The 19667-nt window shown below is 52.0% G+C and overlaps 1 protein-coding gene across 7 annotated transcripts; it reads right to left on the bottom strand.

The window, feature by feature from the left end:
- Nucleotides 1–41: 41 nt before the first annotated feature.
- Nucleotides 42–19349, bottom strand: HUWE1 (HECT, UBA and WWE domain containing E3 ubiquitin protein ligase 1). 7 transcript variants are annotated; one of them, NM_001298363.1, is made up of 20 exons: nt 19199–19349; nt 17596–18076; nt 17021–17260; nt 16730–16951; nt 16400–16671; nt 15823–16319; nt 10578–15685; nt 8820–10431; nt 7599–8744; nt 7062–7535; nt 6663–7003; nt 5530–6600; nt 5304–5439; nt 2620–5244; nt 2146–2547; nt 1890–2078; nt 1504–1825; nt 1275–1440; nt 1010–1200; nt 42–932 (listed from the first exon to the last, which is right to left on the bottom strand). In NM_001298363.1, exons 2-20 carry the CDS (start codon nt 17860–17862, stop codon nt 830–832), a joined length of 15384 nt encoding a protein of 5127 aa, NP_001285292.1. In that variant the 5' UTR covers nt 17863–18076; nt 19199–19349; the 3' UTR covers nt 42–829. The 7 variants fall into 7 exon arrangements, with proteins under 7 accessions (NP_001285292.1, NP_001285291.1, NP_001285290.1 ...); NM_001298362.1 differs by having other exon boundaries at nt 8853–10431; NM_001298364.1 differs by having other exon boundaries at nt 489–932; nt 8898–10431.
- Nucleotides 19350–19667: the final 318 nt, after the last annotated feature.

Raw genomic sequence — 19667 nt, 5'->3', positions numbered from 1 at the left:
AATGAGCATGTGAAGTGATTTCTGAAAATTTATTGTGATAAATGAGCTTATTCTTTATTCCACATTCTTTAAGTTACATCTGCGTCTCATTATTTCAAAGGTAAACATAAAATGCATTAACATAAGGACTTATCTCTTACATCAAAATACTTTAATCCATTTAAATATTTTTTCTGTTGCTTCCCTTTATCTTCGGTACGTACATTCACTTAAGTAAACAAGTAACCCAAGTGTGTAATCTGTTTATGTGCATTTGCGATCTATAAACTACGTTTAATCCTTTTCTATTCGGTTTCGCGTTTGGGTAAATGAAAATGTGTCAGTGTATTTTTTTTCTTTATATAAATCCTTTTCTTTTGATAAAAATGTGCAAAACGACAGAGATAGATTCCAAAAAATTAATAAAAAAAAAGATGAGTTGCGCAGAGAATTTTAAATCGAATATACTTTTCGCGTCTGTATCAGTTTTATATTTTATATTTTTTTTTGTTAGGTTTCCTTAGTTTTCTTCCGTTTTCTTTTGAAAATTTAAGAAAATATATATTGTATATATATATAGGCGCGAAAATTAATAATTAATTCAACATTTTTATATATACTATATAACTATATGTACTGTTTATGTATGCAGTTTCTGTTGCCGCTATCGCAAATTTGCAGTGGCTGTTCTGTTCTCTTCTGTTCTGTTCAATTCAAATCAATTATGCATTTCTCATCGTTGCACCCGTGTATTTGAGGGCGTTGTAGGAATAGTGTTGCGTCCATGGTTTGTTGGTTACTGGTGGCTCTGCCGGCTGGTGCTTGAAGCTGCCGTCACAGTTGTCGCACCTTAGGCGAAGCCAAAGCCCTCGGAGCACTCGTGTATGGCCTTCAGCAGGCAGCTCCGCAGCTTGTCGTATGACTTGTACATGGGCAGATCCAGTTGGTTGAAGCTGCAATCAGAGATGGGTAAGTTAATACGGTCTATGACATTGCAAACAATTCATGCGACTTGTGGATCCCTACTCACCAGGTGTGTGCACAGGGCAAGCGATCAGTGGATCGATCGTCCCGATGGATTTGGAACTTTTGAATCCCGTTCATGCCCTCCAGCGAGCCGAAGCCCTGCAGCGGCACTTTCGATGTGCCAGTGACGAATTGCAGGAACTTGGCGCGGTCCGCTTGGTCAAAGCTACGCAGTGCACGCCAGAACCATTGAATCTAATGAATGGGTAAAAAATACATGGTTTAGAGAGGGATGGAGGATGGAGGAAGATGCACAATCATGGTCTCACCTGCGCCGATTTAGAGGTGTACTTGTGGTACTCGGTGTTCGCCTTTAGATCTTCAATGTCAATATCCGGCAGGCCGGATATGAGAAGTTCCAGTTCCTGTTCGTTGAATATCGAAATTAAATGCTTTGGAATAATGTCGTAGAAGCCTTCAAGGAATGCGTCCAATCTGTTGTGGGGAGTAGCACGATTTAAAATCCATAGCATGGAATATAAATATATGTGTACTTACTGCTGTCGAATGGAGCCGCTCATCTTGAGCTGGCACACAAGCTGCACATACTCAAACTTGTTCTCCTCGGTCACGGCGGTGTCGCGTCCGTTTGGCTTGAGATCCCGGATTTGGGTGACACCGAACTCCTGCACCTCGGTGGAGAAGGTCAGCTCGTAGCCCAAGGTGGAGATGTCGTTCTTCATCAGATAGTCGAGACCCTTGTAGAACTCGTAGTCCTGCGACTCCATGTCCGTGTGCTTTACCTGCTTGCCCAGGATGTGCTTGTAAAATGAGCGAGTGAAGTAGCACTCCAGCAACTTGTTGTCGTGCACAGCCTTGGCTATTAAATAAGATCGAAGGGATTATAGAACGCTTGATATAGAAGGAGTATCTAAGAGACTTACCAATTACGCGGCCGACAAACTTGAAGTAGCTCAGGTGATTGGGGTTAGCATGGCTGGAGGGATTTATCATGTAGGTGACGCGATCGCCCGGCGATACGCAGAACAAGGCATACATCGGATTAAAGATCTCGCGCGATATGATCACATACCACTCGCGCAACAGGCCGCCAGCGTCCTGGCCTTCCTCATCTGTAAGGCAGATAGATCGCAAGTATGAACATCGCTAGTTATTCATTTCTATTGTTCGAAAACTTACCCTCAAAGACGATGTAGAAGCGGTTCTTCCACTCCTCCGGACCCAGACGGTACAGGACACGGAACGAATCCTCAAACACGGTTACGCGACGAACACTGACCGTGTGCTCCTCACGCCGTATGCCCTCGTCCAGCCGCTCCAGCTCCGTCTGGAAGTACTTGCGCTTGACATCAAAGTCAAGAATGCGTGTGTGGTCCACAAGCACGGCAAACGGTCCGTCGGAGAGATGAGTTGGTGACTGGCGCAGTATCTGGTTAAGCACGGTGCGGTGCTTCTCGGCGAATTGTAGGAATTTTTGCCGGTCCTGCCTCAGCTGCGCCTCGTGCGCGCTCATCGCTGTGCTGGTCGAGGGGTTGGTCACAAGTGGCGTATTCGTGGATGCATCTTGCATTCGCGGCTCATCTGGTGATTAGGTTATTAAAAATGTAGCAGATTGATTATATGGAGAATGTTTTGCATATTTCCTAAACTCACCATCGAAACTAGCAGAACTGGGCGTGTTGGCGCTGCTGACATCGTCCATAAAGGGACTGTACTCCTGGGCAGATGGTGCGGCTGCTCCCAGTCCTCCGATCGCACCGGCGCCGGCGGCTGCACGCAGTCCAAAGCCCGCAGCGTTAGGCATAAAGCTGCGACCCGACTTCTTGGACGCACCGCGATGCGAGGCGTGGATGAGGAAGAAGGCCTCCACGGTCGGTTGCAGCACCAGGACGGCAAACTCGTCCTTGGACTCCTCCAATGCCACTAGGCACTCGCTGAGCGTGTTCCACAACACGTCCAAGCAGAGGATCTGACTCAGAGTAGGCTTGGTCGACTTGCTAGCGCTTGCCACTGCATGATTGCCAACTCCTGGGAAAGATCTGGCCTCATCGTCGTCCTCCTCGTCGTCATCGCCATCTTGTGCGATCTGATTGGTTTCCATGGGTGGCGGTGGAGATATTGTGCTGGCAGACCCGGGAGCCATATCTGAACTGCTGCCGCCGGACGCACCACCATCACCCTCAATATCAATGATATCGTCGTCGTTGTCGCCGGCACCACAAGCGACTCCACCGCCAGTGGACAAACCGTTCTGCGCCTCATACATGTCGCGTACCTGCATGAAGATCTTCAAGGTTCGCAGGAAGTACGGCTGGGCGGACGAGTTGGACATGAGTTTCTTCATCGACGGCAACTGCAACTCGCAGGTGGGCTTGGCATTCTTTGGTGCCGAGATGATCACGTGCTCGGCGGTGAAGCGATCCTGCATTATGCCCTCGTGCACGGCCAAGTTTGGCAAGAGACTGGCTCCGGATACTGTGGGTACGTATGATGCTGTTGCTGCAGCTGCCCCGGAAGTGGACGCCGCCTGTGAAGTGGTGCCGGCCCCGCCTTGATGAATGTTATACATGCGAATCTCGTTGAGCAGCATCTGTATCGCTTGACGTACCTCCTCGGCCAATCCCAATATCGCAGCGGTCAAGTACTGAATGAAAATGGCACTAGATGCCTGCGAGCACTGCGTTAGATTCACAATTAGCTTGGCTACGTTGTCCAGGCCCTCGGTGGTGCCGCACTGGTGCGTCAGCACCTCAATGACCAGCTGAAGCTGCGAAAAGTTCTTCGAATAGATCTTTCGACGCGGTTTCGATGGCGTCACCGGCAGGGCCACACTTAAAGTTGGCAGCTGGGTGCGCTTCGCTCCCGCATTGCTATCACCGGATGCAGGATTACCACTGGCCGGAGAAGCCTGCTCCTCAATGTTGGCGGCCAGACCGTCACCAATTTCTGTTGCTGTTGCTGTATTCTCGGCTGGTGGTTGTGGTGGTGGGGGATGTGCCGCTGCCGCCGCCGCTCCCGCTCTCTGCACCGGACCAATGGGTACCAGTGGGGGCATTTGATCGCTGAGCGGCAACAGCTCCTCCTCCTTTGGCAGCTCTGTGCTGAGCGAGGCGAGCAGCTTGACAAGCATATCGGTAAGATGGGGCGATCGGCATATAACCTTGTAGGGAAGCATTTCCAGCAACTGGCCGAATGGTGATTCGCTGAACGAGAGAAAATCCGCTGTATTCGGCTGCCATTCCCACGCCGGTTGCGAGGTAAGCGGAAACTGGGCCACATTGGCCAATCGCACTTGTGTCTGTTGATCGATGTTTAGCACAACATCCCAGAAGTTCTTGGCGTTAGTCTGGTACGGCACCGAGTGCTTATTCTGGCTCCCAGCAGTGGACACTTTGGCCGTGGCAGCTGCCTTCGCTGCCGCCGCCTTCGACGTGGAGGGTGCTTCATCCAAGGGCACTGATGGTTTCGGGGCAGGATGATCGTCGAATATGCTACGTAGCCGATTAACCACCTGATAGCGACAGAATCGTGAGCGGAAATCCAGAGTTCCACCTGGTGGCACGTCATCGTAGCCTGTCAAGCCGCCAGACGCTGCAGATCCAGATCCTGCGCCTCCACCTGATCCGGCGGTGGGCGATGGCATGCCAAATACCGCACTCAATATACGCCTGGCCTTCACATCGCGATTAAAGGGCACAAAGCTGGACGGATAGTGCTTGGCCAGCACGAACAGCAGGTCCAGACAGTTGCGCACTATCATCTGTGCCGCCTGCGGATTGATGCTGATGCTCCGGGCACTGCCCTCGTACAATCGGTTAATCAGGAATATGTTGCTCTTGTAGCCAAAGGCAGCGTCCACACGCAGCTTCAGCCACTCTGGCTTGCCACCCGCCTGGCCCGCACCGAAGTTTGCGTTGTCCTCGTTCGTCTTCTGAATTATGCTAATCAGGGCGCTGATGATCCAGTCGCGGGTGGGCTCGTGGTGGCACAGGTTGCGTATGACACGATGCAGTCGCATGCTGTTCACCTTTTGATCCTCCACGAACAGAAAGAGCAGGAGTGTGGCCAGCGAGTCCGGATCGAGCAGAATGTTCTCGTCCTCCATCATCAACAGAGCCAGTGGTTTGCCCATGTTCGGGGCATGATGTGCGTGGGGATGTTGATGCACAATCGTTGTATGCTGATGGTGTTGCGGCTGGGCATTGCCACTCGCATCATACCAAATGGAGCTGTGCCAACGTGTGTCGTCCAGGCTCTGGAGCGTTGTCTGGAACCTTGCTAAAGAAATAAATAGAGATCGTTAGTAATTACAAGCTACCAAGTATAACCACACTTACATAAGGCATTGCTGGGCGGATGAGCGTCCATACGGGCGCCGTTGCGAGATTCCCAGTCCCGACGCAGGAACTGCGCCTCGGCAGCCAACTCCGGCGGCAAACTGGCTATCTGTGACTCCTCCATGTCGGTGAGTATCTAAAATTGTAACCGATGTAAAGGTTTAGTTTGCTCACAAGCTTTATTCATGAATGGATTCATTCATTTCATGAATGGAATGAAACTTACCGCTTGTCGCAGATTCTCTGGCAGGTTTTGGAAGAAAGCAGCTGTGTCAACGGGATCCTCCGGATTGGCAGTCTGAGCCGCCTGTCGCTGCTGCTCGATGCGCTGCTGCATCAGCACCTCCGACTGTATATTTAGTGGCAGGGCAGCGAGGAATTCTGGGTTGACCTCGACCAGCGAGTCATGGGCAATTTGGATGGCATTCTGCTGCGCTCGCTGACGGATGCGCTGCATGCGCAGATGCTCTTGGATAACCTCTTCGCGCATCTCGCTAGGCAGAGCGGCAAGGAAGGAGGGATCCACGCCCTCGGGCACCTCCAGATCCCCGAGAGCAGCCCGCACCTCAGGACTCATGTCCGTTATGGTGGCTGTTGTTCCACTCGCTCCAGCAGTAGAGGCGGCCTCCTCTGTTGTTGCTGGCGTCTGTGCTCCAACTGAGGCATCTACTGCTGCGCCTGGTTCCAATGGGGTGGGTTCTGCTGAAGGAGCCTGCGGATTTGGAGATGTAGATTCGCTGCTTTCTGGCGTCGGTTCCGGTTGGTTTGACTCGTTTACAGCCTCTGTGCTTTCTGTGGCTACTGCTGGAGCGGATGACTCCTCTCTAGTACCAGCACTGACCACCGTTCCGGGCCACAGATCGTCCTCGGCGTGGACCAATGGCGTCGTATCACTCGGCGGTGGCGGCGGAGGTGGTGGCAGCAACAACTGATCGTCTTCTGGTTGCGCTTCCTGCTGCGGCAAGTCCACAATGCCAGGCAGCACATCCACATCAACCTCCAGGGAAGATGGCAAGGCAAAGTTTCTGTCTGTTCGCACCACATCCGGAGCGGTGACATTTAGCTGCTCCAGTGCCGCATTAGACATTGGCGTCGGCATGGATACAAGCGTCGGAGCTGGCGTTCTGTTTGCACTGGGTCGGGGGAAAATGGAGCCGGCCGGGTGGTCATGACGCTGCAGACAGGCGGGTAAGTCGCGATTGGGCCGGGCGTTAATTAGCGCCGAGCCTGAAGTGCGCGAGGAATTAGTGTGTCCGCTGGATCCTTGCAGGCGGTTGCGTATCTGGCGATCAGTCAACTGGAATGACGACGGAATTCGAATTAGAATATATACAAAAATCTTAACTGCACACAAGTTACCTGCAAGAGGAGCAGCTCTGTCTCATCAAGACGCGTGTGGGGTCGCGATGGTCTTCCGCTGGACGGTAGAAGTGGCACCGGTGGATGGCGCTGATGCTGTGGCACCGCCACCTGTGCCGCCGTAGAGGAGGAGTTATGCTGTGACTGTGATTCAGCTCCATCCGCTGCTGTCCCTGTTGTCGTGCTAGTGGACCTGTCACCTTCGCTATCCTGTTCGTTAGTTAAATCAATCTCGGCGTAAATGTTGAAGGGCAGTTGACTTTGCTGACGTAATCCACCGCGTTGGCGTGGCGGTCGGGTTGTCGTTTGCGTCTCCGAGGAGACGTTGCTGTCAACGGACGCTGCAAGAAGATGGTTACTTGAGTACATTTTTGCTTAAATGATTCGATCAGTACTCACAGAAATTCCTAGTTGGTCCACCAGTTGTTGTCGTGGCATCGCTGGTGGCACCATTTCCCGTAGCACTTGTCGCGCTGCTAGCGCTACTAGGACCAAGTGTTGACGAAATCAGCACAGGAATCGAACTGCGCCGGGTGCCGCCAGTGGCAGATGCTGCCACTGGTGGCACTACCAAGCTGCTGCTTCCTGAGCCTGCAGAGACGGCGTTCGCCAGTAAACCGGACGCAATCGATGATGTCGCTGTGGGCGCTGCTGTGCCCACAACTGACGTAGTGCTGGAGGACGTTGCAGATGCATTCGAACCCGACGCCGGTGTTGTGGATTGGCGGGCGGCTTCCTCCTGCTTGCGCTGCTGGTGCGCTGCTTTCAGCTCCTTGATGAGATGTGGCAGCAAAAAATGAGCGGCATACAGACAGGCGTCCGTCTGGCTTTCCATGTCCAGGAGCGTGGCCTCTTCTAGCCACCAGTGAAGAGCTGCGATGGGTGTATACACGAATTAAGATGTTCATTTAATGGCAAAGGCACCAGAATACTCACCATCCTGTGTGAAAGTCTCCATCTGGGTCTCTTCAGTGGGGTTCTGATGCGTGGGCATGCACACACAGTACTGCTGGTCCAGATAGAGTAACCGACGCCGCACTCCGTTCGTGCAGAGGGTTGCATTTGGATGTTGTCCCGTGGTGCCACCGTTTGCACCGACCCCGCCGACGCCGGAGGCTGATCCTCCGCCACCACCACCGCCAGCACCCGTTGGTTGTTCGTTCAGCAGCTCACTCATGGTCTGGCCGCTGCCAGGTGCACCACCAGCGCGCTCCAGTGACATGGAGGGCGTTATGAATACGTTCATATCGCCACCGTTGGCGTTGCCACCAATAGCTGGTCCGCTGCCCATGGAGCTATCCCCGCCCGAAATTCTAATGAAATTAAAGTCCGGTGCCATCCACGAACCAGATGATGGGCGAAGTGCGGCAGAGGCAATTGCTCCAATACTGGCTGTTGTGCCGCCCGTAGAAGATCTTTGGCCAGAGCCACCGGACGATCCTGTGGCGCCCGCATTGCTTCCACTTCCCGCATTGCCGCCATTCACATCAATGTCAAGTGGTTGGGCAATGGAGCTGTTCATTCGCACACGAAAACCAACCGGCGGTGTTGGCATTAAACCGCTGCCCAATCGCTCGTACAGATAGGCCTCCGCCTGGGCTGCCGATGGTCCGCTAATTGGATCCACGTCCGGATCTCCATCGGGATCAGCATCCACATCGTCGTCCTCATCGTCCACTTCGTCATCGGGATTGGTTCGATTGGCGGAACCATCGCCAGAAGCATTAACCGCTGCACTGCGTCTGGGACGATTGTTCGAAGACACCAGAGCGAGAGCGATATCGATTCGGTTCTCGATCTCTGCATCCATGACGCTTTGGACCTCCTCCCGAACATCATCGTCGTTGTCTTCGTCGTCATCATCGTCGTCGTCCACATCGTCCTCGTCATCATCATCATCGTTATCCACATCTGCATCGTTGGACGCCGTTTCAGATGATTCCGGCTCATAGATGTGATCGAAGACCTCGATAAACTGGCGCGATCGCTCTTCATCCACATCCGTCTCACTATGCTCATCCACATCCTCATCGGGAGCGTCATCATCCTCATCTTCGTCCTCCTCATTGCGCTCGTCGTTCTCTGTGGAAGGATCCGAATCAGATTCTGAGGTACTGACATCGCCAAGCAGCGAGGCGTTCAAATCACGAGCACCACCTGGAGCTCCCGTGTCTGATGAGGTGGACGCACCATCACTTCCACCGCCGCCGCTGATTCCATTGTCGTTGACCACACCTGCGTTGGACCCGCTGCCGCTACCGCTACCATTGCCACTGCCTACATCAACATCGGGATTGGTGCGCAAGCGAAGATTTCCGATCCCGGAGTTGTTACCTGAGTTGGTCGAACTGGCTGTGGTGTTGCTTCCGTTCTGCTGCCCGGATGAGCTTGCTCCAACGGATCCACTGCCGGAACCGGCTCCACCGCCGCTCCGCGAAGCCAGACGCAGTCCCTCGCTCTGCAGGAAATCATCCCACAATTGATCGAAGTTGACCACTGGACGCACTGGGCCGCCACTGGTCGAGGATTGTCCTGCACCAGATGATGCAGAGCTCACGTTTGCCGGAGGATCGTTGGTATCTCCGCCATTGCTACGCTCCTCGACTACGTCGATAACGGCTGCGGAACTATTACCCGATACTGATCCAGACACGCCTCCTCCGACACTGCCCGCTCCTGAGCCACCTCCACCCACTCCAGATCCGGGAGCAGCTGCGTCCTCAGAGTCCACGGCCATATCGTCCGAATTGAAGATGAACTCGAAGGCATGTCGCCGATCCGACAGTACATTCCGTATGATATCTCGCAGAACGTGCTCTCCACCCATAGCATTGGAACGCTCCATAGCGGAACCGAAACCAGTGCGTGCCGCCAGACGAGGATATAGTCGCCGGTTAATAATGGTCCCGTACGTGTTGCCAGATCCTGGTCCGTTGCCACTGCTGCCGCCGGCAGTGTTATTGCCATTGCCAGACGCATTTGGTCCGCCAGGGCCGCCACTGCCAAAGAGAATCCTCTTCGAGCCCAGCGTCGTGGTGGACACGCTGAATCGCAGCAGGATCTCCATCGGTCGCAGAATGGCCGCAAGGGTGCTTAGCGTATTGTGATTGGACAGATCCTTGTACTGCGCCACTTTTGTCAGATAGGTCATCACGCCCTGGCGTAGGAGCACCCGGTACATATTGTTGCGATGCATGTGCACCTTGTCGTACAGCATTGGCGACTCAATGAGATTGGGGAAAAGGCTCATCAAGACCTGCAATCTCGTGTGCTTCTCGGCCGAATCCGGCTGGGCCAGGGCTCTGGCGACAGCAGCGTGCAGCTCCTCGGCGACATGGACCTGGACTCCGGGCTGCTGATAGCAGTCCGATAGGGAGCAGATCAGTACGCGGGTCATTGTGCTGACCTCGGGCACATGATGCCGTTGGGTTATGGGCAGGAAGCGATCAAGGAGCACGCCCAAGAACGTCTGTTGAGGTGCGGAGATCAGGGGACTGTCCGCCGGTGTGTAAACGTGCGACAAGAGGACACGCGGCACCAGCGACTGGTAGGCACGGGTTGAATCCGCCAGCAGTTTCAGCAAGGTTGCCCTCGAGATGGTCGGCTTGGCATGGGTGTGTCCACTGGTCGGTATGTGCCAGGTGCAACAGCATGGCTCGAACTTTTCCGTCGCCTGGCCAGTTTGGCCAGCAGCTGCAGCACCTCCGCCGCTGGAAGATTGCTTCTTGCTGGACACGGGTGCGGGGGTTTCCTGGAAGCGGAAATATAACTAATAAAATTTACATTTAGTGTATGAAAACTTTGAAAAAAACCAAAAGTAGTCAAGTATTTTATCTACATATGCTGCATGGCTAGTAAAGTAAACAAACTGCTTCTTTGTGCAGATAGATCCGAAATCCAAGGAAACCAACTCACCTCATCATCATGGCATCCCTGCGCCGTGCCTGGAGGCTGATCCGGCTGCAATAGCTCGGCAGCGCCTTGTCCGCGATCCAAAGATCCAGTGCCGCCGTAATGCCAGCACGGCTGCACCAGTCCATGCAACAGTTCCTTGAGCACGGCCACCGATGACTGCACCTGGGGATCGTCCTTCAGCTCATCCTTGGCCGCTGGCGGTGGTGTCGGCGTCTGGTTATGTGGCGTGGCACCGCCAGCCGCCGCCGTCGGTTGCTGGCCAAACTTGGACTTGACCATGACACGGGCATCGTCTGCCAACGTGGTGCTGTTCGTGTTGATTAGATACTCGCCCTTAAGCATTTCCTTGGCTGCGGCCACGAAAATCTGCGGATTGCGCGACACCGCTGACGACACCTGGGTGAGCACGTAGATAAGGTCGCGATGACCCACAGGCACTATACCAGCTGCTCGCATGCCCAGTACGCGTTCCATGGCCTCCTGGAGCACGGGCGGCGCCTCCAGAACGTGACGCAGTATAATGTTCGCATAGGTAGGAAAACCCATGAAACTGCATGCCTGCTGCAAGTGCAGCAGCATTCGTACTCCGCCCCGTCGGATGAACACCTGGGCGTTATCGTAGTTCCGCGTCAATCTCGCACAGAGACGGAGCAGCGAAAGCTTCGTCTCGTTAAGCATCTGATGTGATGGCTGCAGTAGATCCACAATGCTGCCAATGATGCGGCCGCAGTCGAACTTGCTAAGGCCCACCTGTTCCTCGTTGAGTATGATTTTCTGGGTGCGCTTGGGTATGGGTGGCGAGCCACCCGACTGAGACTTGTTCTTGGCAGCCGCTGCAGCAGCCGCGCTCTTCTGCCGCGTCTTGCTGCGCGTCGTCATTGTGGCTGGCGGAGAGCCGCTATTGGCTGCAGCTGGGCCGTCTTCACTGGTCGCCTCCTCGCTCGGATTTGCAGAATTCTCCGACTGTTGTGGTTGCTGGCCATCGGTAAAGTTGACCAGCTGTCGCAGTGAAATCAACTCATCGCTATGCACTGTTCCTGATCCGTCGGGTGCAGTGCGCACCACGCGATTAAGTATATGCTCTACCTTGTGGAGCGCTACCGGATTGTTTAGAGAGGTAATGGCCTCGCTAAGTTTCAGGGCCGGGCAGACAGGTCGATGTGTTCCGGATGCTTCGCTCACCTGCGTCATGCAGTTCAGGCTCACTGTGCACCGCTGGCGTCCAATGTTGATGTACAGCCAGCGTTCACCGGCCGCATAGGCATTCCGGATGAGTTCGTTGTTGGCCTCCGAGTAGGCATTCCACTTGCCTGTGGACGCGTCGTACCAGCGCCATACATCGCTGCTTACTGCACGCATGTTGGCCTTGCGCTGCAGGATGTGGCTGATGCTATCGATGGCATCGATTAGATCCACCAGATTTTGCACCCAACGCGGCACCGTCGCACGCTGCTGGCCAGTATTCGTTTCGGTCGATTGTTCCAACATCCACTGGCTCATGCAGTCCAGCAGCTTGACCAGCGACACCATGGCATCCTGGGCGGTTATCGCCTCCACAAGAGGCCGGTGTAGATCACTGTAGTTCTCCTCAAGCAGCAGCGTAGATGTCTTGAGTCGTACAAACAGCCGGGTGGCTGTCATTCCGGTTAGGCATTCCTCTAGGCGTGAGGCCTTCGATCCGGTTGTCTTGGCTGGTTCAAACAGCTGCAATGTGAAGTCCACCCACTGTATGATGTTGCGCACAAAGTTGGTGACAAAGACCTGCTTGTTGAGGTGATTGTGGCGTCTGTACAGCACGGCAATCAAATCAGCAGCACTGTTGACCGTATCCGGTATTGCCTCCATGAATTCAAAGGCCCTCGAGATGGCTTCGTCGCAGAAGCGATCAAAGATTAGCGACGGCATCAATTTAAGGTGCTTGTAGTCATAGCTAGAGTTGGGCGAAGTGGAGGATTTACTTTGCGTCGACTCCCCATCCGCGGGCACGTCCACGTCAATGTCCATTGTCGAAGCCGATGGCGGTGGCGGCGGCGGTGGAGCTGAGCTACTCGACTGACCACCAGTCGTCGATAAGGAACTTGCCTCTGGGTTGTTTAGCAGGTAATCGGTTGCCTCTTCCAAAGACGCATTTGTTCTCAACGCTTCGATTACATGGTAGTGCATGAAGCCCATGTCCGTCAACGTCTTGATGTGATCCGCATTCAGACCATCATCCGTGCTCCGGATGTAAAGGTTCTCGAACTTGATCTCCTTCATTCGCGTGTGATAGCGATCAAGCAGCGTCTGGTGTGACTTGATCAGATGCTTTAGGATGAGAATCATGGTCTCAAACATGCTCGGTCCATAGTTGGGAATCGGGCGTCGTGCCCAAATTCTGCGCAGTGCTTGCATGGCTAGCTGGTGGATGTGTATTAGGTAGAAGACCGGCTCAAATGGGACCGAGTCGGGCATGTAATTTAGACGGGGACTCATCGTGTACGGCGAGTCCAACATGGCTCGAGGATTGACCATCTTCTCGAGCAGCTGCAGCCATGCATCGAGAAACTCGCCCGTGCCCTCCGGACAATCACGTTTGTCATCCTCATGGGATTGCATCAAATCCTCCATGGAAGCCCACTGATCGAACTCAAATTTTTGGGATACATTATCCAGCGACAGGGCCCAATAGAACATCTCAAAGAAGGCCTTTAGTCCGTTCTCAGCGCAGAATTGCGATATCATTAGATGGAAGGCGCTGCGTTTGTCGTCGAACAGCATTGGGCCCGTGAATCCCACAGAGCAAATGAGAAAGGTGAGCTTTAGTTTCGGCACAGGCTTGGGCAGAATGCTCTCGTGACTAAATCCATTCACAAGGATCGAGCTGAGGATACGGGCTATTTCCCGCGCTTCTGGTGTAGGAACTTTGGTGATATTACTGATCAAATCATTGATGCGACGCTGCCGTGTTTGTGGTGATCCCACCGATAGTTTCACCAATGTGCCCAGTAGCTCAGCAAGGGCTCTTCCCAGCCGGGAGCTCGCCGCCAGCAGGGATTTGATGTATCGGAACTGCTCCTCGGGTGTATACTTTGTACGGAATTCCGCAGCGCGTTCCAGTTTCCTTGAGAGCTCCGCCTCGGTTAGGGGATCCGCAGTTCCAGCTGCCGCTGACATTTGGGCTGCGATCTCATCCCAGATAAGATCCGGATGCTGGGTGGGTTCATCGGAACATAAATTCAGCAGTATGGTGCTCTCCCACACCAGTGAGATATACAGCTGCACGAGCTGCTGCAACAATTGGACGCCGGTCTCGCGATTGACACCCCACCGCTTCAAAAGAATCGTTCGCATGTCGTTGGAGGCATTTCGGCAGAGATGCACTAGCATCACCACGTAGCCGTGCACAAAACTCATGTTGTGCAAGATGGGTGTATATTCGGCGTTGGCAAAGCCATCCTCCAGCCGCTGACAGCAGACCAGCTCCGCCAGCAGGACACTGCCGCCGGGAAAAGTGAAGTGCTTGATCAGTGGCTTCAACTGGGCCACAATGTCCGCGAGCTGCTTGAGTGCTACATCCAGAACCTTGGTTTCTTGCGCCTGGCTGAGTATGGCCTTGCAGACATTGGCCACCGCTTGGGAGGTGGTGGACACCGGCGAATCCACTGGAAGATTGGGCAGCGACAACAGCTGCAGAATGGGCTTCAGACCCCCATGGAGCACAAACTCGCGACAGTGATCGCCGTTAGGACTGTTGCTGAATATCGCCTCTATAAACTTCATCACATTGAGAATGTAGTCGATGAGAGGGATGGCCTCCCTCTCCGGTGGCGTCACTACTTTAACGGCTTGCGATGCGGCTGCCGGCGTGCCTGTAGCTCCAGCTCCGGATCCAACAACCCCACCCGCCTGCTGTGTCCTTGGTGTGCTTGGTCCTCCACCTTGGCCCGGTGTCGTGGGCTGCTGCTGCTGCTGTGATGCTGAGCTCATTTCGTCATCATCGTCGTCATCATCTCCGCTGCTATCGTTTGTATCCGCTGCACCCTGGAGGACCGATGAAGCACTTCCCGTGCCAGCTACCATGACCATGGGCGATGGAGTTGAGGCCACGTGATGGCCGCCGCCATGGCTCCCGGAACCGGAGCCAGAGCCACTGCTTTCCTTGTTCGCCCGCCAGCAAATGAAGCTGGGATCAGAGCCAAGGCGAACCAGCTCATTTAAGAGCCTAACAATCGCCTCCGTGGCATCGGCCCGCAAGTAGGGATGGTGTTTGATCAAATCATCCATGGCATTGCCCAAGTTGGTTGCTGTATCGCCCAGCGGATCCGAGGAGCGGCGGCGTCGCATGGCCACCAAGTAGTCCGGCGAAAGCAGCACCTTGAGCACCTTGTCGAACGGATCGTAGGAAAGGAACTCGAACAATCCGCGCTCATTTAGACACAAAGCGGAAAATACGTTGGGCAGGGATCCCAGCACCTCCCGGGTTGCTGGCACATCCTTCTGGAGCAGCGCCTTTAGCATGACACTGGTAATGCCCAGATCCTGCAGCGAAGATAGCAGCGATGGTTCATTAAACACGTACACAGTGACCACATCGGTGGCCAAGAGAAACAGCGAGGGTCCGTAGTATTCCGCATTGGCGATGATATGGCGCAGCGATTGGGTCAGACTAGTCTCCATGATGTTGCGCATGTTGCTAAAGTGAGCATGATCCTGGATGCTCTTCTTCAAGAAGTTTAGCATTGACTTAAGTAGCGCCGCTCGCTGAGTGACGCAGGACGGCTTTTTCGGCGCCAGGCTGCTAGGCAGCTGCGAAGAGAGCTCCGCCTTGCGTTCGGCCAGTGGACGGGCGTAGTAGCTATTTGTGGGATACATAATAGCCGGCGGGCGAGCAGCACTCCCATCTCTGTTGATTGATCCCGCACCCATTCCGGATGTACCTGATGATCCGCCGCTTAACGAGCTGCGTGCTCCACCAATGTCCAGGAGTCCCGCTCCTGATCCAGCGCCACCAATATGCTCGTGGTAAGCTCTGTATACGATGCTGCCGGCACCAGTTGCGCCATCACTGGAGTTATCGCGACGCGGTGATGCATTTCCACTGGTCACGGATGCGTTCTCTCCGGAACCATCTGAAAGGGGGGCAAGGGTAACCAAAGAAGGCATTATACACAGTGTTATATCTGTGATATCATGATATGTTATATCATGTGATTACAGAACATGAAAAAGAGTTTAATTGTTAGAAACCGCTTTTATCACTACGCACCTTCCACATCCTCGTCAACGTGGTCCAGCGAGGTGTCCAACTTGTGATCGTCGCGGAGTGTCGACTCCTTCAGCGTGATGCCAATGTCAGCCAATGCCTTGCAGCAGCTCTTTATCTCCTTCTCCAGCCGGTCAATGAACACGTTAAGTCCGTTGTTCTGATGAAAGCGGGCTATATCGATGTTGGTGATCAAATCGATCACCCGCACGGCCCGTGTCACGAACGTGATGTGCTCAAGATCTACTCCTGGCCAGCTGATAACGCACAGTAGGGATTGCATCATGCCGCTTTTAACCAGAGCAGTGCCGCCCATTTCATAGCTCGCCAGGTGGTACAGCAAAGAGAAAAGCGAGGTGGCCAATATGAGCGGGTAACGCTCGGTTAACCCGTGGGTGGTTAGATTATCGATGCAGTCACGAACCAGCAGCGGCAGCGTCCCGCCCTGCCGCTCGGCTCCTGTGTAGTGAACGATCTTCATCAGACGCGACCCGGCCCTGCTGCACAGAAAACAAATGAAGGAAAGCAATTATCGGGGAATATAAGACACAGACATCAAAGACGCAGCCAATCCGCTTACCTTGGCACATTCGGATTGCGGTCGAAGTGCAGCATCGATGTGAGGGTGCGGAGAACTGCCGCCCTTATCTCTACGAGATGTACGTCCTCTTTGTCAATCAGCTCGCACAGCTCTTCGCCAAAACCGGCATATAACACCTTGTCCGTGTTGTCCTGCAGGGCATTTGAGTAGATCAGAATGGAGACAGCCTGAAGGCGCGCCTGGACGAACTGAAGTCGCAGTTTGTAGTTGTTGAAGCCTGAGATCAAGCGCACCCGATGGGCAATGCGCATCTATAGAAGACGTTCTTTAATTTATATACATTGAAGTGAATAATTTGTGAAAACCCACCTTGATTGCCTCACTGGGCTTTGAGATCTGTCCGGCAATCGTTTTGATCACCTCGGGAGCTGATGCCGTGTGGCAGAGGTCCATCATGTCCGGGATTTCTAGCTGAGCGGCGTGACCATGCTCGTCCACATAGTCGATACACAGCTGGTAGAGGAATTCCAGCTTTGGCTCGCCAATGCAGCAGTCCTTGAGCGACAGGCCATAATTAGGATCGCCCCAGCGCTAAAAAAAAAGTATGCAATTTATCATAAAAAACACCGAAAATCCACCACAACCAATAATATGACCCACCTCGGCTATGTTGAAGAGTTTGACGATCAATAGCTCCTTCTTCTCGAACGGAAGGCGAGGTATAAAGTTGCTGCGCTTGGAGAACATGTAAAGCAGATTGAGGACGGCCAGGACAATGTCCATGTTCTGAGAAGAGAGCAGCACCGTCAGATGTTCGATGGAGTTGTACAGGTGACGCGAGAACGAGTGCTCGATCAGCAGTGTGGTAAAGTTGAGTACGTGCAGCAGTAGTGTGACATCCTGAGAAGGATAAATGGAAATATAGATGTATATTTGTATTAACCCAAATTCAAGGTCTTTTGGCTTTCACATTCTCGGAATAAGAGCAAATTCAATTTTTTAACAACGTTTTGAAGAGCATACAGTTTATATAAAGGGACTGCATTAGGTCAAAAATAGTTCCTCTCATGCGGGCTTTTTGAATTCTGTTATTCTTTTCAACATAGATTATTATTCTGTTATTCTTTTTTTTTTTCATAGATTAAAAGATACAGATATCTAATAAATCGAATGAATCCGTGGAAACCTAAAGACTTTTTCAATGATACACCGTGAACACTAACCGTTGTCCTTACCGTTTCCTGGAAGTTGGTGTCGCACTGCAGCACGAACTCGTTGCCGTTGACATGGCGAGATGCCTCCTCGAGGATCTTGTCGAAGCGGTCGAGGATCTCGATCCAGTGATACAGCTCGCACTTTCCATAGATCCAGACGTGGACGGTGTCGAGGAACTCGAGGAGTTCGGCCCGAGTTCGTCGCTTGGTCAGCTCATCAATAAGCTCGCGGCACTCGGCCGTTAGCTCAGAGGAGCCCTTCTTCAGCTTCACCGTATCCACCTTCATTGCGGCAGATGTTTGTGGAGCTTCTGGAGCAGCAGGTGGCCACCACTATGGGTGGTGCTCCTCCTCCTCCTCCGCCTCCTGCTTCCTCCTTTTGCTCCTCTTTCGTTCACTTATCGTTGAGTTAGTCGTTTGTGTAGAATGTTTTTTTGTGGCTCAAAAGGCGTCGATTGCTTACAGCTTGGGTTCAAACGTGTACGTCAGCGTGTTTAATAAACTGCAATGGATTGACAAAAGTAACTTGTAACGTGTGGTTGAGTATTATAAAATAGAACAGGAATTCCGGAACACAAAAAACTAACGTAGAGAATACACATGCGTTTGCTACGCGTCGATTGAGAGTTTCAATTCTGATTTTAAGGTTCTCCGTCGCGCTCGTTTCCTCGAATATTCTCAGTCTCTTTTTCGCATTTTCGCAATCTAACTGCACTTGTCAGCTGAGCCAAGCCAATTTTACAGAAACTTTCAACTGGCAACAGCGCAAAGAACGGAAAAAACAAAAGGAAACCCAAACAGAGCGCGCGCGCATTAACAGATATTTGTTGTTGTGTTTTGGATTATAAAGGAATGAGGTGTACGACTTGGATTTCCGATTCAATTGCCGTTTTGCACTATTTTCTTTCACAAGCACGAACGCACACACAGCCACACACACATGAAAAACGCAACATGTTTGAGCAAAATGTCAAATGAGCGCCAAGCACAAAAAGGTGCAAGGCGAAAAGAGAGATAAAGGAGCGGAGGAATAGAGCGAAAATGAAAAGAAGTGAAGGAGATGCGTAAGTCAAGGTTGACACAACAACAAAACAGAAGACTGCAGCAAACTTCTTTTCCCCTCATACACGCAAGCACGCTCTTTATTTCAGGGAAAACACAAACTCTTTCCACGCCAATTTCCGCTTAATTCACAGTAAACAAGTGAAAATGAGAAATGTACGTATGTATGCCTGTGTCTTGTTCACCGAATTTTCATTATTGCAGCATTGACAGCCACAGCAACAACAATAACACCACTTTAAACTCTCTCCACTCTCTCTGCTGCATTTCTTCTTGGTTTCGGGGCTGTTTCAAGCAAACATACTCTCTTCTTTTTCACACGCGAATATATAGCGTATTTAAAAGTTAAAGAAAACTACATTGGTGACTGTAATACAGCACAAGAAAAAAAATAGACGAAAAGAGAGTAGCGAAAAGAAATTGCCACTGTCAGAACAGAAACAATGCAGTGGGTGAGAATTTGGCTGTGTGCGTGCGTGTGCCTGTTTCCGCGAGTCTTTTCTCGCACCAATGTATGTGTGCGTGTTTATGCGTTCTCGGAAATACCACTAGCCATACTCACAATTATATTTAAATGCAGCATATTGCTGCTCTTCTCACTTCGATCTTAAACACTCTTATTTGCTTAATTTAACAATGTCGGTTTTTGTGAAATGAAATTTACACAGACGAAATGCAAGCATAAATAGTGTGACCAAACACTGCAAACGCTCCAATCCACGACAACTGTGAATTACAATCGGCTTTGCCTATCGATATGGTTAAGTGTTAATAAATATGTTAGCAAAATAACAACAAATTTTGTTGTGTGAGCATGAAACAACACTTTAATCGAATTTAAGTTGTAAGTCGCAGCATGGTGACTTTTGAATAAATGTTCAAAAAGTATCGATAGTTATAATTCACTATAATTTGCTTTTTTTTGAAATTCGGGTTTTGATTTGAAAATTGAGGAAGTTTAATAATTGTACAACTCTGATTGTTATATGTTTTTTATGTATGACTAAATTAGTCATTTTATTTTATGCGTT

Source organism: Drosophila melanogaster, chromosome X (assembly GCF_000001215.4).
Source record: "Drosophila melanogaster chromosome X".
Classification (NCBI taxonomy): domain Eukaryota; kingdom Metazoa; phylum Arthropoda; class Insecta; order Diptera; family Drosophilidae; genus Drosophila; species Drosophila melanogaster.
Note: the sequence above shows the minus strand (reverse complement) of the source record. Positions and strands in the feature narration are given on the sequence as shown.

Bases quoted from the DNA above. Each gene is read 5' to 3' on its own strand.
- HUWE1 (NM_001298359.1), bottom strand. From the start codon at position 17,862: ATGAAGGTGGATACGGTGAAGCTGAAGAAGGGCTCCTCTGAGCTAACG. The intron at 15,686-15,822 runs GTGCGTAGTGAT...CCCCCCTTTCAG, and splicing joins CGTTGACGAGGATGTGGAAG to ATGGTTCCGGAGAGAACGCA. The intron at 2,079-2,145 runs GTAAGTTTTCGA...TCTGCCTTACAG, and splicing joins CTTCTACATCGTCTTTGAGG to ATGAGGAAGGCCAGGACGCT.